Genomic DNA, 24,094 nt, shown 5'->3' with positions numbered 1-24,094 from the left:
GGCCAAGGATTTTTGGTCATAGAGATTTCAGCGGTGCACGACACAAAGAGTCCTATTTTTGGCGTCATATTCCACCTTATGCTGGTACTATCAAAGAAATATTTATGCTAAGCATAAACATGCATGCATTAGCTGTCATGTGAGCTCTTACAAAGCTTGCTTTTTTCATGGGGGTTTACTATTGCTGAAGAAATAACAAAAGAACAGAAAAGAGACTGGGACGTTTCAAGCTTTTTTTCGAAATTTCGTAAAACTGATTTCGTAATTAGCTTTTACAGTTAAAATAAAAAAAATTACAGTTTTTATTTCAAAACCAATTTTAATAAATTACTGTTACACTTAGCAGTTATTTCCAAAATGTGTCCTAGTTTTCATTAACTAAGGGAGATTTTCAACCATGGAGATTATACTGGTACCTTTTAATTCCAGAAGTGTTATTTTTCGTGCCATATTACACTTTATGACAACGCTGTAAAGACAAATCTGCAGAAAGCACGTAGATGTGGTCAAGACCTTGAATTGAACCATTAAACATTATCTCTACGATGTTGCAGTAGTCTGTTAGCTCTACTAGTTAGACAGACCATTTATGAAATTCATTATGGGTTCTGGAAGGAGGGATTATAAACCTCGATTTAAGGGGTTTTTACCCTAGTTATTATGACGGTACCGCCTTCATGCTTTCCAGTCTTTTGACACTTTCTTTGACCAAAAAGTGTCATTTTTGCTGCCATATGGTAATTTATAATAGTGATGTCAACTCCAACTTACAAAAAATGTGAAGACATAAAAATTTACTTATAAGCTAGCCCTGCTCTCTATAATTTTCTGGTGCCCTACTAACGGCGAATGAAAAAGATGAAGCAGAAAAAATAAGAAACTTCATTACTTCCCATGAAAAATTTTCATTGTTATTCAAGGTGGGTGACTGTCATCATTCTCTAAAAGATCTTTGACCATGGTGATTTCAATGGTGCATTTTTCATTTTAAATGATGTAATCCAATTCCATCTTCAAGGGGCTTCAGGCTCTTACCACCTCACCTTCCGTTACCTAGTGTACGTTTCGGAGCGCTACATGTGCCGCACAGTTATGCCACGAGTGGTACAGTCCTCTTAACGGGCACACTTTTGCCATGCTTGGAACGTTTCAGCTGGTGTAGGTGATTTTTGAAAGTTGGCAACCTTTCGGTCGAAAGTCGTTTGCATTGCAGAATTAGCTTGAATGAAAATGTTTGTTTGTACTAAACGATTATTTTCAAAATATGTTTTAAAACTTCCAGTTGGGGCGCCCGTACACACGTAAAATTGACTTGGCAAAGAGAAAGAGAGACAAATAAAAGGAATTACGGTAGATCCCCCCCCCCCGTGTAAAATTTTCTAAGAAAAGTTCCATCCCTGAAAAATTCCCTCTCCATGGATAATTTTCCTTGCGGAAAATCTCCCCAGCAGAAAAATTCACCACCACTCTCCCACCCGAAAAATGAATATAAACTTCCCAATAATAAATACTGTACGTAAACAATGGGTGCATTGCACAACTTAAGGACCTGTCCCTGGGGGCAGAGGGGGAGGGGGGTCATGTTATCCCAAAAGACAAGCTTTTGGACCTTTTAACTATGCTGAACAAAATGGCTGTCTCAAAATTTTGATTGGACAATTTTTGGGGAAAAAGGGGCATGGGAGGGGAACTAGCTGTCCTCTCTCAATATTCTAGGACCATTAGTTCGATATGATCGTCCCTGTAAAAAAAACCAACAAAAAACAAATAAAAATGCCTCCATGACCTTTCTTCTGGCACAAAGATACAAAATTCCACATATTTGCAGATAGGAGCTTGAAACCTCTGTAATAGGGTTCTTTGGTACGCTGTATCTGATGAAGTGATTTTCATTAACATTATTTGACCTTTCAGCCCCCCTTTTTTCAAAATTTGACAATTTTTTTCTGGGACTCGTAGCCTTTGATGGGTAATACTAAGCTTAATGAATCTTATATATTTGGAACCAGCAGGATAACCAAATATATTTTTTTTATAGATTTATTGATATAAAAATTCCCCATTTTATGTTTTCGGTTATAGAGCCGCGTCACTCCTTACTTATCGTTCGTTACCACGAGCTGTTTGAAAACTTATCTGTCATTACTGGTGAAAATTAAATACATTGGATATCTATTCTGTCATATTAAGGTAAGATTTGAAAGCAGCAAGCACAGAAACCGTTCAACAACATCTTTGGTGACAAACGATACCTGTGAAATTTGTAGCTAATGTTTTAATTTTAAACATTCACAATTTGACCTCAACGGTTCTCATGGGCCCAAGTTGTACCCTCTAATCATACAGTCTAAAATCCTACGTGACATCCTTCTTCATCCTTATATGTTCATCCTTCTACTGCAATTAGTATAAAAGAATTATCTGATTAGCATTAAAAAATGATGTAAATTTGAACTGTAGCACCTGGTGCTGTTCTTATCATCGACGGGAACAGTTCTCAAAATGTAGGCAAAGGTAAAGGTTTGATCCTGGGTCTAAAAAATGGCTTAGAAAAAAATATGTGTTTTTGTAGTAAGGGGAAGGGATTTGTAGTTTTTTCAATTTTTTAGTGAAAATACCGAAACAGGCATTTTTCAAAATCTTGGGTGGGAGGCAAAAAATCTAGGGGGATAATTGTGTCACTAGTGCCCCTGTTATCAACTCGCCCCTAGAGACATATTTTCTGTATTTTTTCTATCATCTTAATTGAAATGACTTTTGAATATTGATCTAGTGATATAATGAACTACAGGAGCTTTTGGTCCGTTGAAGGTGCGGTATGTTACTCTCCCAAGTTTTAGCCCTTAAGTATGCAATAAAATTCAAAATTTGTGATCGAATATGCCCCTACAGCATGAATTGTGATAAAAGATAATGATTGATACTAAATGAGATGCACATTGTTCTTTACTATTTCATCGCTATTGCTTTGACTATAATTATATCCATGAACAAGGAAAGTAAATAAGGGTTATAATTTTCATAAACAGTAATATTTCAATAGTAAAAAAAATGGTTAAGAGTGGAAAAACTACACTTAAGAGGTAAAAAAACTTTAACTATAAATTGGTCCTTTTTGGCACTTACTGCCATCTATCCACCACTTTTTAAAATCTGTATATACTTGAGTTTCACTATCTGTGTGTAATTTTTTACATAACTCACAGAAAGGATGTCTTCTTCCTCCTCGAAAAATCACGTTGTATTCCTCCTTCCACATCAGATATTGTTGATATTTAATAGGATCATTGCCAATTTCTTTTAAAATACTTACCAGTTCCTCAAGACTATGGTTCATAGTGTTGATATATGAATTAGCTGGCAAAATTCTTTCAAAATCTGCTGCACCGTATACAATTGGTATGACATCATACTGAAGCAAATTAAATAGCTTTTCAGTAACGTAATCTTTGCAAAGAGAGTTTTCGAAAGATAAATAGAATTTATAGTCTTTTTCGATCATTTCATAACATTGTTTCCTCTGGGTTTTTGGACATGAATTGGATCCACATTTCCCATATATTTCAACTGGTACGTGTTTACGCAGTTCTTCAACATACTTTTCTCTGCCACTAGATGTTAAGCAATTGCTAACCATCCATGCCACCCACTTGTCTTTAGTATGCTTTTTGAATTCTTTCTCGATCCTTTTTTTTCTCTTCTTTATTTCTCCATATGGGGAATAAATATCAGAATCAGTTCTATATGTAATTGTCCAATTAAAGAAATTGTCAAAGCTGTTGCTAGTTTTGAATTTTTCTGGAGATTCCAATGAAAAGAACACGTATCTTTGGTGGGGTAGTCGCGCTATTGTGGCTTGAGATGGTTGGTAAGTAGGTGCATGAAAAACAATAGCACTGGCCTCCAATAGGTGTGATTTATCGTTCGTAACATAACAGTCAGTGTAGTCACAATGGCTTTCTTTAAAAGGAGCATCCCCAAAGCCGAAGTAATAATCCGCTGAATCGAAAAGAGAGTTCCACAGAAGTATAACTTTTGTAGAATTTGATTGCTGAATTTTTAGAACATTCTGCTTGAGTTTTTCATCTTCAACTGAAGCCAAATATACAGTACAAAAAATCGTCAGTATTGCAAATATGAATGTACAAAGAAATACCAGTTTAGCATACATTCTTCTCTCTTGGATCTAAAATATGGTTCGAGATTTTCAATGCATAATTTAAGATTTCGAGTAAAAAGAAAACCATTTTTCTACCTGTAAACCAGTGGTTCCCAGCCGCATTTTAACCATGATCCGCCAGGGCATTTCTAAAATCCTAATGCCACCTCTTAATATTTAAATTTTGTTATTCAAAATCTTATGAATAATCAACTGAAGAAAGCTTAAAAGGACATTAACTTAGTATATTTTTTTCGGTCATCCTTTAGGGAAATCTTATAATAATGAAAAATTATTGTAGGTGTTTGCCCCCGCCCTAGAAAATACTCCTTCCCCCCATAAAAATATGCTGTCCCCCATGGAAAATAGGATTTTCCAGTTTCGAGAATTTTATTTGAATTGTGTGTGTTTTTTTTTAGTTTAGTTGAGACCTGCTAAGGAGAGCAAAAATACGAGCAAAAAAAACAACAGGAATAGGGCTGACAACTCTGTGCCTTCTCAAGATTAGAACATGATTTGCACTTTACTAAAAAAGAAAAAAAAGTAACCGTAAATTGTCAGTTTAATATGCATATGCTGGTATTAACTCTTTGAAATCTAAGTAATTCGTTTTAAAAAGGCACTTGAATTTCTAAAACGGCGTTAGAAGAATGTTTTGTAGTTAGAGAGAAGGGAGGTACCTCAAACGTGCATTTTAATGCCACAACGTCCCAGCTCTCATTGAGCCATAAGAAAAATACACAATTCGCTCTGAGAGAGAGAGACGAGGGGAGGGTATATAATCTCCATGGCCGTAGCCAGGATTTTTTCGGGGGAGTATTTTTTCGGAGGGAGGGGCACAAAAGAAACAAACATCAAAATTGTGAAATTATATCTACTCCCTTATGATCTCTGGAAGTATGATCTCTGATTAAACGCCAAAATGAACCGAATTCATTCCGCATAGAAGGGGAACTGAAACTTCCTCATCCACACCTCCAGCTCGTGGTCGTAGATACTTCGAAGTGTGCTCATTAGACCAGAAATTGAGAGTTCTAGTCCTTTATTGAGTCCAAAGTGATTTGAGACCAACAAACCGCATGGACATGGTATTTTCTGGGAGGCTATTTTTCGAGTGGGATTTTCCTTGGGAGTGGAGGCATTTTCTTGGGGAGGTATTTTCTGAAGAGGTAAGCACCGGCCAGGTTCTGGGCGTGACACCCCTCGGAAAATACCCCTTCCTTGAAACATACCCTCCACAGAAAATGCCCCTTCCACTGTGGGAAATACTCCCTGTGGAAAACACCTCTCCCCGAAAATACCCAGCCCCTAATGGAAATACCTCTCCCGACCCCACCCCCGTAGAAAATACATCCCCTCTGAAAGGTAATTGTTCTCAGAAACTTTATTTCACTAAAAATTCCTGCGGGAGTAATTTTCCGGAAAGGTAAGCACCGGCCAGGTTCTAGACGTGACACCCCTCGAAAAATACCTCTCCCTTGAAAGATATCCCCCCGCGGAAAATACCCCTTCTCCTATGGAAAATACCCCCTGTGGAAAACACCCCCTCGAAAATACCCAGCCCCCAGTGGAAATACCACCCCCGACCACACCCCCGTAGAAAATATATCCCCTCTGAAAGGAAACTGTTCCCAGAAATTTTATCCCACTGAAAATTCCCCCAGAAAATCCTCGACCCCCCCCCCTGCAGAAAACTTCCCCACTAAAAATGGCCGTGTCTTTCCTAATAACAAATAATATCTGCAAGTAGTGTGCTAAATACTCATTATCTTACACTCTTCTTTGGGCGCTAAAGATTGGACAATCCAGTTTGGGTCATTGACCTGCTTACATGACCATACTATAAAAAGACACATCATTAGCATAACCCAGGAAAAGACTTTCGTCTCAGCCCAAACCAGATCAAGCGGTCCCAACCACAAATCCACCACTACGTTGGGAGGGGCACGCCCCCGTGCCCTTCTGGATCTGCCACTACTTCATATGTCCTTCTGAATTGTGAATGCTCATTCATCTGTCTCAGACCCAGTTGTTCACGTGCCTCTGACTTGAAAAAATTCTGTTCGCATGTTTCTGAGTTTGGAAAAAAAAAAATACTATTATCACTTAGTTTAACCGCTGAGGATGGAAAAAAAATATTATCTCTGCGACTGGAGTGGATACAGAGAATCCCCAGAAGATTAAGGGAAAAATGTTAGATGAGCTGAATTCATTACGAAAAGCATGAACATGAAATGTATTTCTAAATAATTTAAAGTAAAATTCATAGAAAATATCGGTTGATACATCTTATGAAACCTATTCTTAGACCATTTATATGTAAAATCCGCCAAAGATATTGGTCCTATGCATCTTGCGAAACGTATTTTTACTGTTATTCTTAATCAAACAATGCTCAACAAATAAGTTAATAATTCACTTATTATGTTCTAATACTTTAAATTAAAAATCTTGTTGTTATTTCAAAGGTAAGGAAAATTTCCAGGAGGATTTTCAATAGAGGAGAATTTCCGCAGGGATGGCGGAAAATCTATCCGCCGAATTTTTTCATTGGATAACACCCTTTTTGTTATTTTCTATATTTAAAAAAGGAAAAGCAGCCCAAGGCACTCTTAGGGTGCCATGTGTCACTTCATGATTGCCTCGTAAAGTCAGATTTATAAAAAGCACTTAACTAAAAAAATTAGTTCATAAATGAGTCCATGATTAGCTTTCTTTAATGTCTATATGTCCGCCCCAGCCTCTCAATTCCTAAAATATCATCCAAATTGTGCTTTTAGGGCACCATGCGGCACTTTATGACAGCCTCATCGAGTCTATGTATATAAAAAAACTATATGATGGAAGATTTGTCTTTTATGAGTCCTTAAACAACTCTCTATGATGTTCCAATGCCTCAATAGCGACGAAGAAAAATAAGAGGACACATCACTGCTGCCCATGTAAAAGAAGTAATGTTTTCTTGTTGTTCTGGATGACGCAATGCACGGGGCTGCTCGATTAGTGTGTAGTTCAACTGCGAGATTTTGTCTCCCATGGGCTATGATGGACGCGGGAGTTGGAAGGAAGCGGAAGAGGGGTATGCACTTTAATGTTAACGGCAAAGCTGGCAAATTAAACTCACCATTACCCACCCAAAGTGTTTAAAGTAAGTACACTACTGTCGTTTACTCATTGCTGACAGCCTTAGTAAACAATTTTAATTTCATTTTCACAATTGTCATTTTATGTTCAATGTTGTAACAGATACAAAAGAAAATATTTGCAATATAACCTGTTTTCACAAAGCACCAAGTACGCAGTAGACTTTATGTTTTTACTGTTAGGGAAACGGGCAGTAACCAAACTCTTGTTTGTAGTGAAAACTATCGGTGTCTCGAACTTGGAAAGAGCTGATAAAATTAGACTGAATTTCCATGAATTTGGAACAGAATATCGTGTATAGGTTATTTTTATGCGTGTAGGAAGGGAGGGGGAGTTGGGCAATGGAAGGAGGGCCAGGGGTGAGCTCCCATGATTTTCGGAATAAAATATCGTTAATTAGTTGTTTGTTTTTTGTTGTAATTTTTGGGAAAGGGGCAGGGAGGGAGGGCCAGATGTCAGCTTCCATCATATTTGTAATAAAATGACGTTAACAAGTTTTTTTTTTGTGTGTGGGGGGGGGGGGGATCTGGCCAGGAGTCAATTCCCATGATTTTTGGGATAAAATATCGTTAATAGTTTCTTTTTTCTAGAGGAAGGAGGGTCAGGCCATGGAGGGAGGGGAAGACATCAGATCGCATGATTATTGGAATAAAATATCGTTAGTAAGTTGTTTCTTGGAGGGAGGGGTTGGGATATGAAGAGAGGGCCAGCGGTCAGCTCCCATGATTTTTGGAACAAAATATTATTAATAAGTTGTTGTTTTTAGGAGGGGGGTTCAGTACATGAGGGGAGGGCATGGGGTCAGTTCTCATGAATTTTAGAATAAAAAATCGTTAATAAGTTTTCTGTGGAGGAGGGGGGATTAGGCCATGGAGGGAGGGCCGGGGGTCAATTCTCATGATTTTTGGAATAAAATATCATTAATAAGTTGTTTTTGCGGGGGAGGTCGGGGTCAACGTTTGCTTGTATTTTTTTGGAGCGGGGGGAGGAAGTTCATGGTGGGAACACCAGGGGTCAGATCCCATGATTTTTAGGATAAAATATCATTAATAAGTTTTTTTTTGTGGGGTGGGTGGGTCAAAGGAGGACCATTGGTTAGCTCTCATGATTTATCATTGGTAAGTTTTTCGAAGGAAGGGTGATTGGGCTATGAAGGGCCAGGGGTTAGCTCCCATAAGTTTTTGAATAATGTATCGTTAATAAGTTGTTTATTGTTTTAGACAGTCATTTTGTTCAAAATAGTACAACAATCAGTTAACAGAAACTTCGGGGTCAAAATAACCCCAGAGCCTCGGGGAGGGGTTGTAACTTATGCCCCAGGGGTATATAAGGCTTTATGGAAGAGGTGGTCATATAAGCTTCGGAGGGGATTCAAATGATTAACAATTGAAAGTTCTAGTTCCCTTTTTAAGTCAAGAGTGATCGGATGACAACTAGAGCCTCCTCGCCCCTCCCCCCCCTCACGCCCTCTTTTCTGCAAGTGTATCTGATAAAACTTTGAGAAGGTCCTTTTGTTCAAAATAGACCAGAGATCATGTAATAAAAACCTCAGGGTTTTCACAACCCCCAAGAACCCGGGGCCAAGTGTTGTAAATCATGTCCCGGGGCAAATAAGGTTTTATGGGGTGGTCGTAGAAACTTTGAAGGGGCCTCATTCAATTCAAAATTGAAAGTTCTAAATCCCATTTTAAGAGTCAGAATTCACTGGAGGGCAACCACTCCGCCCCCCTGCCCTCTTTTCCCAAATCCAAACGATCGAAATTTAAGATAGTCATTTAGTTCAAATATCCGTTGTTCTTGAAAAAATTAATAAAAACAGAAATAGCTGTTTGAATGAGCGTTTTAACAGAAAGATCGCTTTGCGAATTCGTTTTAATATTTATAAAACATTTTGATTGATCTATATTTTAATCAGATAGGAGAGAGAGCTAGAGCACTTCTTTTGTCTTACCCTGTGAGTGGTGCCTCTGTTTACAGATGACTTAAAAAAAAAAAAAAAATCCTACGAAAATTAAAGAGCGATGTAACAAGTTCAAACGAGTAGACAGTAAGTCAAAGTTAAAACGACAAAGTTACTATTAACGAATGTATTAAACCTAATACAAACATAAACTAAAATAAATTATCAAGTCAAAAATCAATATCTATCTATGAATGTATAAATGAAACCTAAACGAAGCGAAATTCAGATAAATAATCAAATCAGACTTAAAACGTATACAAATTACCAGTCAAGAGTTGGAATGCTCCTCTCTCCCTCAAACCGAACAAAGAAACTAGTTTCGTTCGCTTCAGTACCGAAGACAAGATTTATTCTGATTAGACTTATCTTTCTTCATTATAGTATTAAAAATCAAACACTTTTAGGAATTTCCAGAACATCTTTTGTTTCGATGTGCGAATTGATGTACAGAAAATCAATTGGTGCACATTATATTCATTCGAAAATTCTAAAGCTTATTTCAGCTAATAAATTGTTTCAAAATTACCGAACCACATAAGAGTGTGAATTACTAATTCATATAAGAGATTTCATGCGTAAAGTGGGCTACCACTCCCTCAACTTCCTATTTTCTTGTCGTAAAGTTTAATTAGTACTTAGCTGAACAGAACTTGTTCCGCGTATGAAGGACACTGTCTCCTTCTTCCATAAGTCCTTACTTTCCAATAAATTTTGTCTTTGTCCAAATGCTTTAAGAACGAATTCCCAAACAAGGGCAATTGGATGTGGTAAAAAGTATTTTTCACAATGTCTCGAGAATAGAAGAGCTTATTGGTGCGCTTTTTCTTCCACAAAAAAAATTAAATTCGTGTGTTTTAAAAGGCAATCAGTAATAAAAGACTGGCAGTTACTCTTTAAATATACTTGTTGCACTCATAAGGGCTTTCGGTGAAATACTATAAAACTTTAGCGCAAAGAGATCAGGGTTAAGATGGAGGTCACAGTCCCCCTCTTATGCGGAATAATTAATGTTTGTTGTAAATTTTAATGTATTTTTTTTTACTTTCACTTGAAAATGCTTGTCTTTTTATTTAATTTTTATTCTTTTTTTACCTCATATTTAGTGCTTTAGAAGTGATATTACCCCGGGAAATTGCTGCAAATTTTTATTCTTTTTCTACCTCATATTTAGTGCTTTAGAGGTGATATTACCCCGGAAAATATGCCCCTTGCTTATAATTTTAAGAGGGGTCTGAAATACCAAATAATTTTGCAGGAAATGATTTTGTTTTTGCTTTTTTTAGAGGAAAAATCGTTGAGAAATTACGCTCCTGGGTAATGCCCCCTCCCAGTCTACTAACGTAATGAAGGTAATCATATAGTATAATATTTATGACCACATAAGCGATTAGACCAATGCAACAAACAAAATAATAAAGGTAATTAATAAATGAACATATTGTCAGTGTAAATAGATCCGCATAGAAACTAGCCTACGATGCCCTATAGTTTTCAATCTGTTCAGAACGTATCCCGAGGAGTTTCTCCAGCCACTTAAGCATCATATAAAGGAAATTTTTATTTCACACTAAAATCAATTCTGCAATAATAGGGGACCCATTCTCCCCGTAACATCCATATTATATGCTAGGTTTAGGTTTGTATATTATTTCAAAATGAAAGGCTGGAACATTTCCAAAAGACTGCTAATTCAACTCTATATATTCAATTTTCTAGGTCTAAGCACCCTTACCCCCATAAAACACACTATAATATATATATATATATATATATCTATATATATAAAAATAAATTGTCTGTCTGTGTGTCTGTCTGTCAGGTGACGTCATGTTTCTGTGTCGACTGACGTCATGAAGTTAGTTGTCGTCATTTTTGCTATGACGGTGACGTCATTAAAGATATTTAAGACATATATGTTCACGTAGAAATCTATTAATATTTAAGTTTAAAATGACTGATGAACTTACAATGGCAAAAGCCGATGAAGATGCTCAAAGAGTCTATGCCAAAAAACTTGCTGCTGAATGAGAAAGTCAGAAAAGAAAGCGTGCCGAGGAATCAAAAGAACAGCAAGGAAACAGGCTTGAGGCTAAAGAACGCAAAACCGCGCAGTTAGATGAAGATCCACCTGGACAGCGAGAGTCAAAACATATCAAAACTGAAAATGATAGCGATGATGATTGGGTTTGGGATTTTGACTTGGATAAGGTCATCAATGCCTACCAGATTTTAGTTAAAAAAACAAAGGTTCGGCGATATGTATTTCATAGTGAAGCTGAAAAATGAAGAAGAAAAAGAAAACTGAAAAAAGAAAAAATGTAAAAAACTAAAAAATACTAAAAAGAAAAAACACTCAAAGAGAAATTACAGACCGGGACACAAATGACGACCGGGACAGAGGGAATATAAATAACGACCGGGACACTCAAAGAGAAATTACAGACTGGGATACCGGGGACACAAATGACGACCGGGACACAGGGAATATAAATGACGACCAGGACACAGGTATTTAAGAATATCGTTCAAAGACAAATTTTTAATTGTAAGAAGACCGTTGAAAGAGAAATTTCTAATTGTAAAATGACTGAAGAACCCTACATTGGCAACGGTACCACCATCGAAGTAGATAACCAGTGGGTTGTTCCATATTCCCCATTATTATCAAAAACATTTAATGCACACATAAACGTTGAATACTGTAACTCCGTAAAGGCAATCAAATACATATGTAAATACATCAATAAAGGCAGTGACATGGCAGTTTTTGGCTTGCAGCCCGAAATCAAAGATTTCGACGAAATCGTACAATATCAGGCTGGAAGATACATAAGCAGTAATGAAGCTGTTTGGCGAATTCTTTCATTTCCGATACGTGAACGTAGTCCAGCTGTTGTTCACTAGCGGTACATTTACAGAATGGTCAACGTGTTATTTCTCGGAAACCAACGTGCAACAAAGAGCCCTGAATCCACCGGATACAAAATTAACAGCTTTTTTTCGCTTTGCAAAAATGATTCTTTTGCAAAAAATCTGCTGTATACTGAAGTTTCTTCGTATTATACGTGGAATACTAAAAATAAAGTATTTGAACGTCGAAAACAGGGTAAGTCAGTCGACGGCCAACCTACCATCTTCAAAGATACCACGATAGGAAGACTCTACACCGTTCACCCCAATCAACATGAATGCTTCTTTCTACGCCTGCTTTTGGTGAATGTACCCGGTCCGACATCCTTTGAGTATATGAGAACTGTGAACGGTACTATACATGACACTTACCGTAGTGCATGCCAAGCTCTGAATTTATTGGAGAATGACCAACACTGGGATAACTGCATCAATGACGCGTGCGAAACGTCAACCCCAAGTCAAATTCGTGCATTGTTTGGCATCATTTTAACAACTTGCTCTCCATCAGCTCCTACAGAGTTATGGGAAAAATATAAGTCAAAAATGTCCGAAGATATACTCCATCGAAAACAGTTAGAGACGTCAGATATGACTTTTGATTTTACATCAGAAATTTATAACTACACTTTAGTTATTATAGAAGATTTGTGCGTACGTATGGCAAACAAACCTCTTCAGGATTTGGGAATGCCTTCACCTAACCGTATCGCTGCTGTTTCGACATGTGTAGAATTGGATCGTGAACAAAGTTACAGTACGAGTGATCTATTGTCGTATGTACAAAATAACATTTCCAAGTTAACGTCGGAACAAAAAAACATTTATGATACGATAGACTCAATTTCAGGACGTATACAACTACCTGCTGATTTCTGTAATTTAGTGACGTCCAAAAATGAATTGATTGAAAAAGTATTTCCGAATATTCTAAAAAATTATAAAAATAATAAATGGCTAAGTGAAAGAGCGATTCTCGCACCCAAAAATATAGACGTCCACGAAATCAACAATATTGTTTTGACCAAGATTTGAGACCAGGCAGTCCTTTACAAGTCAGTCGACACAGTTTTGGAACCAAATGAAGCGGTTAATTATCCATCTGAATTTTTACATTCCATAGATCTTTCAGGCTTTCCACCACACGTGCTACAACTAAAAATAGGCGTACCAATAATACTTTTAAGAAATATCAACCCACCAAAGCTTTGCAATGGCACGCGACTTGCCGTAAAAAAAAACAATAGAAAACCTAATAGAGGCCACAATCTTGACAGGGCCTTTTGAGGGTGAGGCTGTTCTTATTCCTCGCATTCCCATGATTCCAACGGATCTGCCTTTTCAATTTAAAAGATTGCAATTCCCAATTCGATTAGCATTTGCAATCACCATTAACAAAGCTCAAGGTCAATCATTAGAAAAATGTGGTATAGATCTTAATACTGATTGTTTTTCCCATGGACAATTGTACGTTGCATGTTCGAGGATCGGTAAACCTGACAATCTATTTATATGCAGCGACAATTGGACAGCGAAGAATGTTGTATATTCGCAAGTTTTACGCAGTTAATTTGTATTGTATCTATCTATCTATCTATCTATATAAAAATGAGTTGTGTGTATGCATGTTTGTTTGTTTGTAAAAAGAGCGTTTGCATATGACGTCATTATTAGTACATACGGCTTTGTATATGCACAGACAATGGGAAAGCCACAAATGTTGTATATTCGCAATTTTTTCGTAGTTTAACTCCCGCAGACGAAATGAATGCTTGCCTGAAAAATTCTAATTTATGGGCACACGTAAAAATATTAAAATTAACTACAAATATGCGTGTCCGATTGCAAAACGATGACTCTGGTCAAACATTTTCAGATCAATTGCTGGCAATTGGAAACGGAAAGCTCCCAGTAGTGGGAAAGCCAAAAATATTGTATATTCGCAATTTTTACGTAGTTTGAAACACATATATAAATCTATCTATATTCACAGGTGGGACACAGGGACACAACTACAATGGCGCGTAACTAATATGGCGCGTAACGACTTACGCGCGCGGGGGGGCTTGGGGGGCGCGAAGCGCCCCACCAACTAGGTGTTGGGGTGGCGCGAAGCGCCACCCCAACAGCTAGTATATATATATATATATATATATATATATATATATATATATATATATATATATATATATATATATATATATATATATATATATATATATATATATATATATATATATATAATATATATATATATATATATATATATATATATATATATATATATATATATATATATATATATATATATATATATATTTATATATATAAATATATATATATATCTATCTATATATATAAAAATAAGTTGTCTGTGTGTGGATCTGTGGATCAGGTGACGTCATGTTTGTTCGCATATGACGTCTGAATTATTTCACACTAATACAAAAGAAGAAAAAAACTAAAAAAGGTAAAAACTACAAAAAAAACTACAAAGAAAAAAAAACTAAAAAAGCTAAAAAACTAAAAAAAACTAAAAAAAGGTAAAAATCTAATAACTAAAAAAAAACTGAAAAAAAGAAAAAAAGGCAAAACTACAAAAAAATAAAAACTAATAAAAAAACTAAAAAAGCTAAAAAACTAAAAAAACTAAAAAAAACTAAAAAAAGGTAAAAAACTAAAAAAAACTAAAAACTAAAAAAGAAAAAAACTAAAAAAAAGGAAAAAACTGAAAAATAAAAGAGAAAAAGAAAACTAAAAAAATATGAATAAATATATATAAAAATAAGTTGTTTGTGGGTTATGTCTGTCTGTCTGTCTGTCGAGTGACGTCGTGTTTGTCCGCATATGACGTCTGAATTATTTCACACTAATACAAAAGAAGAAAAAAAACTAAAAAAGGTAAAAACTACAAAAAAAACTAAAAAGAAAAAAAACTAAAAAAAACTAAAAAAAGGTAAAAAACGAAAAACTAAAAAAAACTGAAAAAACTAAAAAAAGGCAAAAACTAAAAAAAAACTAAAAACTAATAAAAAAACTAAAAAAGCTAAAAAACTAAAAAAACTAAAAAAAGGTAAAAAACAAAAAAAACTAAAAACTAAAAAAGAAAAAACTAAAAAAAAGGAAAAAACTGAAAAATAAGAGAAAAAGAAAACTAAAAAAATATTAATAAATATAAAAAATATAAATATAAATATAATACAAATTAGCAATCAATGGGGACGCCGGGGGCACAGGGGGATATAAATGACGACCGGGACACCGGGACACAAGGAATATAAATGACGCCCAGGACACTCAAAGAGAAATCACAGACTGGAACACCGGGACACAAATGACGACCGGGACACAGGGAATATAAATGACGACCGGGACACAGGGACATAACTACAAAGGGGACGCCGGGGGTGCACAGGGGGATATATAAATGACGATGGCGACTCAGGGAATGGTCGATTAGCAATCACCATCGACAAAGCTCAAGGGCAATCATTAGAATCATGAGGTATAGATCTGAATACGGATTGTTTTCCCATGGACCATTATATGTTGCATGTTCAAGAGTCGGTAAACCTGACAATCTATTTATATGCACAGACAATGGGACAGCAAAGAATGTTGTATATTCGCAAGTTTTACGTAGTTAAAAACATATATATATATATATATATATATATATATATATATATATATATATATATATATATATATATATATATATATATATATATATATATATATATATATCTATCTATATTCACAGGTGGGACATAGGGACACAACTACAATGGCGCGTAACTAATATGGCGCGTAACGACTTACGCGCGCGGGGGGGCTTGGGGGGGTGCGAAGCGCCCCCACCAACTAGGTGTTGGGGTGGCGCGAAGCGCCACCCCAACAGCTAGTATATATATAAATGTGTTTAGCAAACACATTTGCTAAACAAGTCACACACAATGTGACTAACAAAAAGTAAAGCACATTCGTGACTTATAATTCAGTTTTGTTATTTAAATAGGATACTTTTTTGTCGTTGATTTTCCATTTGATTCTATTTCAATCCAAAGAATAGGAACTAGATGCCGAAAAAAAAACTTTGACAAAGTTTATTTGTTAAACTCATTTCTGGTCATTTCTGTTCCTTTTAAACTAAACTTGTTTTTTCTTTAATTTTAAGTTAAAGGGAAAACGTTAAGGGAAAACGCCTTTCAAAGTTAACTGTTGTTCTTTTTTTATCAACTTAAAGTATTGATATGGGCTTGTTATGCGTATATTTGTTAAATTTCTTAAGTTTTTTTTGCGAAAAAGTGCTGCCTTGCTGGTTAAATTTTTGGCAAATGTGAATATTCAGTAAAAATGTCGTATCAGTCCGTTTTTACAACAATTTTTGAAAAAGCTTTTTTTGAAGATTTGGGTGGAGGGTATTTTTATTCATGTCTTATTTTGTTGCATCTGTCAAATATGTTTGGATAAATTCATTTTTAGCTCATTTAAATAGCGTTGTTACGGCCATTTTTGAGGGGTTTCAGGCTCTTTTTTGAAATTTCCAGAAATCTGTTTCTCGCAGTAAAATTGTACTTTTAAGATTAATCTAAATGGTCATTGCTATTCATGAAGCACTTATAATCAACAGTCTCTTGTTACCCGTTGTTCTCAAAACTCGTTTTTATGGCACTTGGTATTAACCAAGTGTCATATAGCGATCGCAAATTCTGTCGGTCTGAATGTCTGTCTGTCTGTCGGTCTGTCCCGGTTTTGTTACTTTAGGCGCTTCCAGGTAAGCTAGGACGATGAAATTTTGCAGGCGTATCATGGACCGGACCAGATTAAATTAAAAATAGTCATTTTCCCGATTTGACCATCTGAAAGGAGTGGGAGGCAGTTTAATTGGGGAAAAATGGAAAAAATGAAGTATTTTTAACTTATGAACGGGTGATGGGATCTTAATAAAATTTGATGTTTGGAAGGATATCGTGTCTCAGAGCTCTTATTTTAGATCCCGACCAGATTCGGTGATATTGGGGGGGAGCTGGAGGGGGGACTCAGAGCTCTTATTTTAAATTCCTACTGGATCCAGTGACTTTGTAGGGAATTGAAGGGGGAACATAAAATCTTGGAAAACGCTTAGAGTGGAGGGATCGGGATGAAAATTGGTGGAAAAAATAAGCAGAAGTCCTGGGTACGTGATTGACATAACTGGAACGGATCCGATCTCTTTGGAGGAGCTGGGGGGGGGTGTTAATTCCGAAAAATTAGAAAAATGAGGCATTTTTAACTTACGAAGGAGTGATCGGATCTTAATTAAATTTAATGTTTGGAAGGATACCATGTCTCAGAGCTCTTATTTTAAATCTCGAAAAAGTGCAAGTCCTAGGTACGTGATTGACATAAACAGAACGGATCCGCTCTATTTGGGGGAGTTGGGGGGAAGGTTAACTTACGAAGAAGCGATCGGATCTGAATGAAATTTCGTATTTAGAAGGACCTCGTGAGTCAGATCTCTTATTTTAAATCCCGACTGGATCCAGTGTCATTTGGGGGCAGGGGGGGGGGGGGGGTGGAAATCTCGGAAAACGCTTAAAGTGGACAGATCAAGATGAAACTTGGTGGGAAAAATAAGCACAAGTCCAAGATATGTGACGGAAATAACCGGACCAGATCCACACTCTTTGGTGGAGTTGAAAGGGGGGAGTAATTCGAAAAATTAGAAAAATGAGGAATTTGTAACTTAAGAACGGGTCATCAGGTCATAATGAAATTTGACCTTTAGAAGGATCTTGTGCTTTAGAACTTTCATTTTAATTCTAGACCAGATCTGGTGATATTGGGGGGAGCTGGAGGGAGAAACCGGAGATCTTGGAAACTAGAAATCTTGGAAAACGCTTAGCGTGGAGAGATCCGGATGAAACTTGATGGGAAGACTAAGCACATGTTATAGATATGTGATTGACATAACTGGAACGGATCCATTTTCTTTAGGAGAGCTGGAGGCTGTTAATTTGGAAAAACTACAAAAACTGGGATATTTTAACTTAAGAACGGGTGACTGGATCTTAATGAAATTTGATATTTAGAAGGAATTCATGTCTCAGAGCTTTTATTTCAAATCCCGGCCAGATCTGTTGACGTTGGAGGGAGTTGGAGGGGGAAACAAGAAATTTTGGAAAACGCTTATAAATCTCGTAGATATGTGAATGACGTAATCGGACAGGCTCCACTTTCTTTTTGGGAGTTAGGGGCTGGGGTTCAGTGCTTTGGCGAGTTTGGTGCTTCTGGACGTGCTAGGACGATGAAAATTGGTAGGGGTGTTAAGGAGCTGCACAAATTGACTTGATAAAGTCGTTTTCCCCGATTTGACCATCTGGGGGGGGGGAGCTGAAGGGAGAGGAAAAATTAGAAAAATTGAAGTATTTTAACTTACGAGTGGGTGATCGGTTCTTCATGAATTTTGATATTTAGAAGGACCTCGTGACTCAGAGCTCTTATTTTAAATCCCGACCGGCATTAAGCTTCTGATTTTCCTTTTAAAGCAATCTATTGATTCTTAGAATTTTGCCAGAGCTCATACCATATGAGCTCTTGGCTTTTCTGACCTCGTCAAAAGTGCCATATGAGCTCTTAGCTCTAATGTTAGCTCTATTAATAACACAATTAGAAATGTTCAGATTAACTGCAACTATAAAAGGTAACTTAACCAAAATGTAATGACAATGGTCGGGATCAAGCTTACACAAGATGACACCCTTGATATATATATATATATATATATATATATATATATATATATATATATATATATATATATATATATATATATATATATATATATATATATATATATATATATATATATATATATATATATATATATATATATATATATCTATATATATAAAAATAAGTTGTCTGTCTGTCTGTCTGTCTGTGGATCAGGTGACGTCATGTTTCTGTGTCGGCTGACGTCATGAAATTAGTTGTCGTCATTTTTGCTTTGACGGTGACGTCATTAACGGTATTTAAGACATTTGTTCACGGAAAAATGTGACGACCGGGAACCTCAAAGAGAAATTACAGACTGAGACACCCGGACACAAATCACGATCGGGACACAGGGAATATAAATGACGACCGGGACACAGGAACACAACTACAACGGGGACACCGGGGGCACAGGCGGGATATATAAATGACGACCGGGACACAGGGATTGTTCGAATAGAAATTACAGACCGGGACACCGGGACACAAATGACGACCGGGACACCGGGACACAGGGAATATAAATGACGACCGGGACACTCAAAGAGAAATTACAAACTGGGACACCGGGACACAAATGACGACCGGGACACAGGGAATATAAATGACGACCGGGACACAGGGACACATCATTAGAATAATGAGGTATAGATCTGAATACGGATTGTTTTTCCCATGGACAATTATATGTTGCATGTTCAAGAGTCAGTAAACCTGACAATCTATTTATATGCACAGACAATGGGACAGCGAAGAATGTTGTATATTCGCATGTTTTACGTAGTTAAAAACATATATTTATATCTATCTCTATTCACAGGTGGGACACAGGGACACAACTACAATGGCGCGTAACGACTTACGCGCGCGGGGGGGCTTGGGGGGGCGCGAAGCGCCCCACCAACTAGGTGTTGGGGTGGCGCGAAGCGCCACCCCAACAGCTAGTATATATATATATCTTCTATATATATAAAAATAAGTTGTCTGTCTGTCTGTCTGTGGATCAGGTGACGTCATGTTTCTGTGTTGACTGACGTCATGAAATTAGTTGTCGTCATTTTTGCTTTGACGGTGACGTCATTAACGGTATTTGAACGCAAAACCGCGCAGTTAGATGAAAATCCACCTGGACAGCGAGAGTCAAAACATATCAAAACTGAAAATGATAGCGATGATGATTGGGTTTGGGATTGTGGCTTGGATAAGGTCATCAATGCCTACCAGATTTAAGTTAAAAAAACAAAGGTTCGTCGATATTTACTTCATAGTGACGCTGAAAAATAAAGAAGAAAAAGAAAACTGAAAAAAGAAAAAAGGTAAAAAACTAAAAAAAAAACTAAAAAGAAAAAACACTCAAAGAGAAATTACAGACCGGGACACAAATGACGACCGAGACAGAGGGAATATAAGTGACGACCGTGAACCTCAAAGAGAAATTACAGACTGGGACACCGGACACAAATCACGACCGGGACACAGGGAATATAAATGACGACCGGGACACAGGGACACAACTACAACGGGGACGCCGGGGGCACAGGCGGGATATATAAATGACGACCGGGACACAGGGATTGTTCGAATAGAAATTACAGACCGGGACACCGGGACACAAATGACGACCGGGACACCGGGACACAGGGAATATAAATGACGACCGGGACACTCAAAGAGAAATTACAAACTGGGACACCGGGACACAAATGACGACCGGACACAGGGAATATAAATGACGACCGGGACACAGGGACACATCATTAGAATAATGAGGTATAGATCTGAATACGGATTGTTTTTTCCCATGGACAATTATATGTTGCATGTTAAAGAGTCAGTAAACCTGACAATCTATTTATATGCACAGACAATGGGACAGCGAAAAATGTTGTATATTCGCATGTTTTATGTAGTTAAAAACATATATTTATATCTATCTCTATTCACAGGTGGGACACAGGGACACAACTACAATGGCGCGTAACTAATATGGCGCGTAACGACTTACGCGCGCGGGGGAGCTTGGGGGGGCGCGAAGCGCCCCACCAACTAGGTGTTGGGGTGGCGCGAAGCGCCACCCCAACAGCTAGTATATATATATCTTCTATATATATAAAAATAAGTTGTCTGTCTGTCTGTCTGTGGATCAGGTGACGTCATGTTTCTGTGTTGACTGACGTCATGAAATTAGTTGTCGTCATTTTTGCTTTGACGGTGACGTCATTAACGGTATTTGAACGCAAAACCGCGCAGTTAGATGAAAATCCACCTGGACAGCGAGAGTCAAAACATATCAAAACTGAAAATGATAGCGATGATGATTGGGTTTGGGATTGTGACTTGGATAAGGTCATCAATGCCTACCAGATTTAAGTTAAAAAAACAAAGGTTCGTCGATATGTACTTCATAGTGACGCTGAAAAATAAAGAAGAAAAAGAAAACTGAAAAAAGAAAAAAAGGTAAAAAACTAAAAAAAAACTAAAAAGAAAAAACACTCAAAGAGAAATTACAGACCGGGACACAAATGACGACCGAGACAGAGGGAATATAAGTGACGACCGGGAACCTCAAAGAGAAATTACAGACTGGGACACCCGGACACAAATCAAGACCGGGACACAGGGAATATAAATGACGACCGGGACACAGGGACACAACTACAACGGGGACGCCGGGGGCACAGGCGGGATATATAAATGACGAGCGGGGACACAGGGATTGTTCGAATAGAAATTACAGACCGGGACACCGGGACACAAATGACGACCGGGACACCGGGAAACAGGGAATATAAATGACGACCGGGACACTCAAAGAGAAATTACAAACTGGGACACCGGGGACACAAATGACGACCGGGACACAGGGAATATAAATGACGACCGGGACACAGGGACACATCATTAGAATAATGAGGTATAGATCTGAATACGGATTGTTTTTCCCATGGACAATTATATGTTGCATGTTCAAGAGTCAGTAAACGTGACAATCTATTTATATGCACAGACAATGGGACAGCGAAGAATGTTGTATATTCGCATGTTTTACGTAGTTAAAAACATATATTTATATCTATCTCTATTCACAGGTGGGACACAGGGACACAAATACAATGGCGCGTAACTAACATGGCGCGTAACGACTTACGCGCGCGAGGGTTTTTGGGGGTTGCGAATCGCCCCCACTAACTAGGTGTTGGGGTGGCGCAAAGCGCCACCCCAACAGCTAGTATATATATATATATATATATATATATATATATATATATATATATATATATATATATATATATATATATATATATATATATATATATATATATATCTTATTTATCCTCTAGAGGTCTTGATGGTACATATAACGTCTAATCGTCTTCTCAGTTGCTAGTTGTTTCAGTTGCAAATAAGTAAGCCTGGCAGCAAGGAAAATCTGGCAGCAACAGGCAAGCATCTCAGTTACAAAGGCAGCAAGCCTGTCTCCCAGCCTTGCGGCAGCGCAAATATAATTCCAGGCCCCGTTATTGCCAAATAGAGCATCAATCCACTATGCAACCACAGGGCTTGACAAGATAAGTTGTGAACAAAATATATTGCATACGTGAGAGTTAGAATGCCAAGGATTTTTAAAAACAAATTTTTAATAAGTGAAGAGGCAACTAGAGGCAGACCAATTTTTTCGCCCTATACAGAAAATTTAGTCACCATTCATTCAAGGTTTTCACTAGTAAAATGCAGAGTGGGTGCTTAATCGCCATAGTGACCCCCCTCTCCCTCAACCCCAACACATAAGACAGGTCAATGCTCTCAGACTAATTGTGCTTACAGATGGTATATGTCCGTGAGTTTAAAAAAACAACAGTTACAAAAAAAAATCTTGTTTTATTATTGTCTAACAACAATGCTCTTGTCAAGCTGCTATAAGGGGACTAAGTTATTTTAAGGATATACAAGTTGTCAATTCAACCAAGTTGTTACAAGGTGTTTATATTATTGGAGAAGGGAGAACGTAGCTATTTTTTTTTTTAAATATAGCTTTAAGACGAATTTACCAATTCCCCTCGGTTTGTTAAAATTATTCATAATAAATTTTTTGATGAGACATATTTTTTTTCAAATTATTTTCTGTGTTGAAAGAGGTCCTAATGGATCAAATGATTCTTAGGTAAGCGGCACTCCTTTAGTGCGGAGTTATGGTTTTTTCCTAACTAGACGTACGTATTGTCATGGGTATACAAAAAAGAATTAAACTCAATCCAAAGTCTTAATATTCTGAGAGGGCAAGATCGTCAAAACCACAAGAACACATGTTTTAAAGAAGCTATGCACAAATAAAAAATATTTAGGATAGGAGGGTTGGCATGGACTGGATACGTACGATCTTGATCCGAATGTCTCTCATTATTTTTGTTATTATTTCGTCGTCATATAAAATAATGAAAGCTCAACTAAAACGGAAGGAAATATAACAATAATATTCTTACCAGAATACAACGCATGATCTATTTTTTAAAAAAACTCAAATTTTTCAGCTTCAACTGATGTTTTCTTAAAACACCTTACGTCTTTTTATATCTTAACACACTTTATTTTTTGGATTATATATATAGAAACTGGTTTTCAACAAATTTTATACTACACGAAAAGTACCGAAGACTGGTCTGTGAACCATTATAATTAGGTTTCTTTAACCTGCAAAACTTGAATTATTGCGGAATTAACCGAACGGTGTGAAAGTAATCCGACCACTTTAGGGGGAGAAGATCCTCAAATTCTTTTCTTTCTTGTAACTGGAATCGGGACTTCACCTATTATGTAGGTAGACAATTCCATAATTTCAGTTTTACACTTATGCTTATGTATAAAAAGCGCCTTGTTCAAATTCAGATATCCATAAATGCTTGAATCAAGAAAATTTCGTACGTACTACCTCTTGAGATATGCGTAAAAATTAGGATTTCTTGTGAAATTAGTAGTTTCATCGTTAATTAATATATTTTTTTATTTAGTGCATATGAATCTATTGACTATGAATACCTTGCGTCAATATATTATCACTCCCAAAGAAGGTTCGGTTCATACATTAGGATACAATTTTCCACAAAACCTCATTGTATTTTATGATTTCTTTCTACGTTTTCCTGGTGACCGAATATTGTTTT

At 36.8% G+C, this 24,094-nt stretch overlaps 1 protein-coding gene across 2 annotated transcripts; it reads right to left on the bottom strand.

The window, feature by feature from the left end:
* Nucleotides 1-2,995: 2,995 nt before the first annotated feature.
* LOC136025039 (alpha-(1,3)-fucosyltransferase C-like) lies at nt 2,996-23,871 on the bottom strand. Of its 2 annotated transcripts, none has more exons than XM_065700700.1 (2): nt 23,417-23,871; nt 2,996-4,186 (listed from the first exon to the last, which is right to left on the bottom strand). In XM_065700700.1, the coding sequence occupies exons 1-2, from the start codon at nt 23,429-23,431 to the stop codon at nt 3,095-3,097; spliced, it is 1,107 nt and encodes a 368-aa protein (XP_065556772.1). In that variant the 5' UTR covers nt 23,432-23,871; the 3' UTR covers nt 2,996-3,094. The 2 variants fall into 2 exon arrangements, with proteins under 2 accessions (XP_065556772.1, XP_065556773.1); XM_065700701.1 differs by lacking the exon at nt 23,417-23,871 and adding an exon at nt 9,532-9,629.
* Between the last annotated feature and the right edge of the window lie 223 nt (nt 23,872-24,094).

Source organism: Artemia franciscana, chromosome 3 (assembly GCF_032884065.1).
Source record: "Artemia franciscana chromosome 3, ASM3288406v1, whole genome shotgun sequence".
Lineage (NCBI taxonomy): Eukaryota > Metazoa > Arthropoda > Branchiopoda > Anostraca > Artemiidae > Artemia > Artemia franciscana.
The sequence above is the reverse complement of the archived record's forward strand: the minus strand, read 5'-3'. Positions and strand labels throughout refer to the sequence as shown.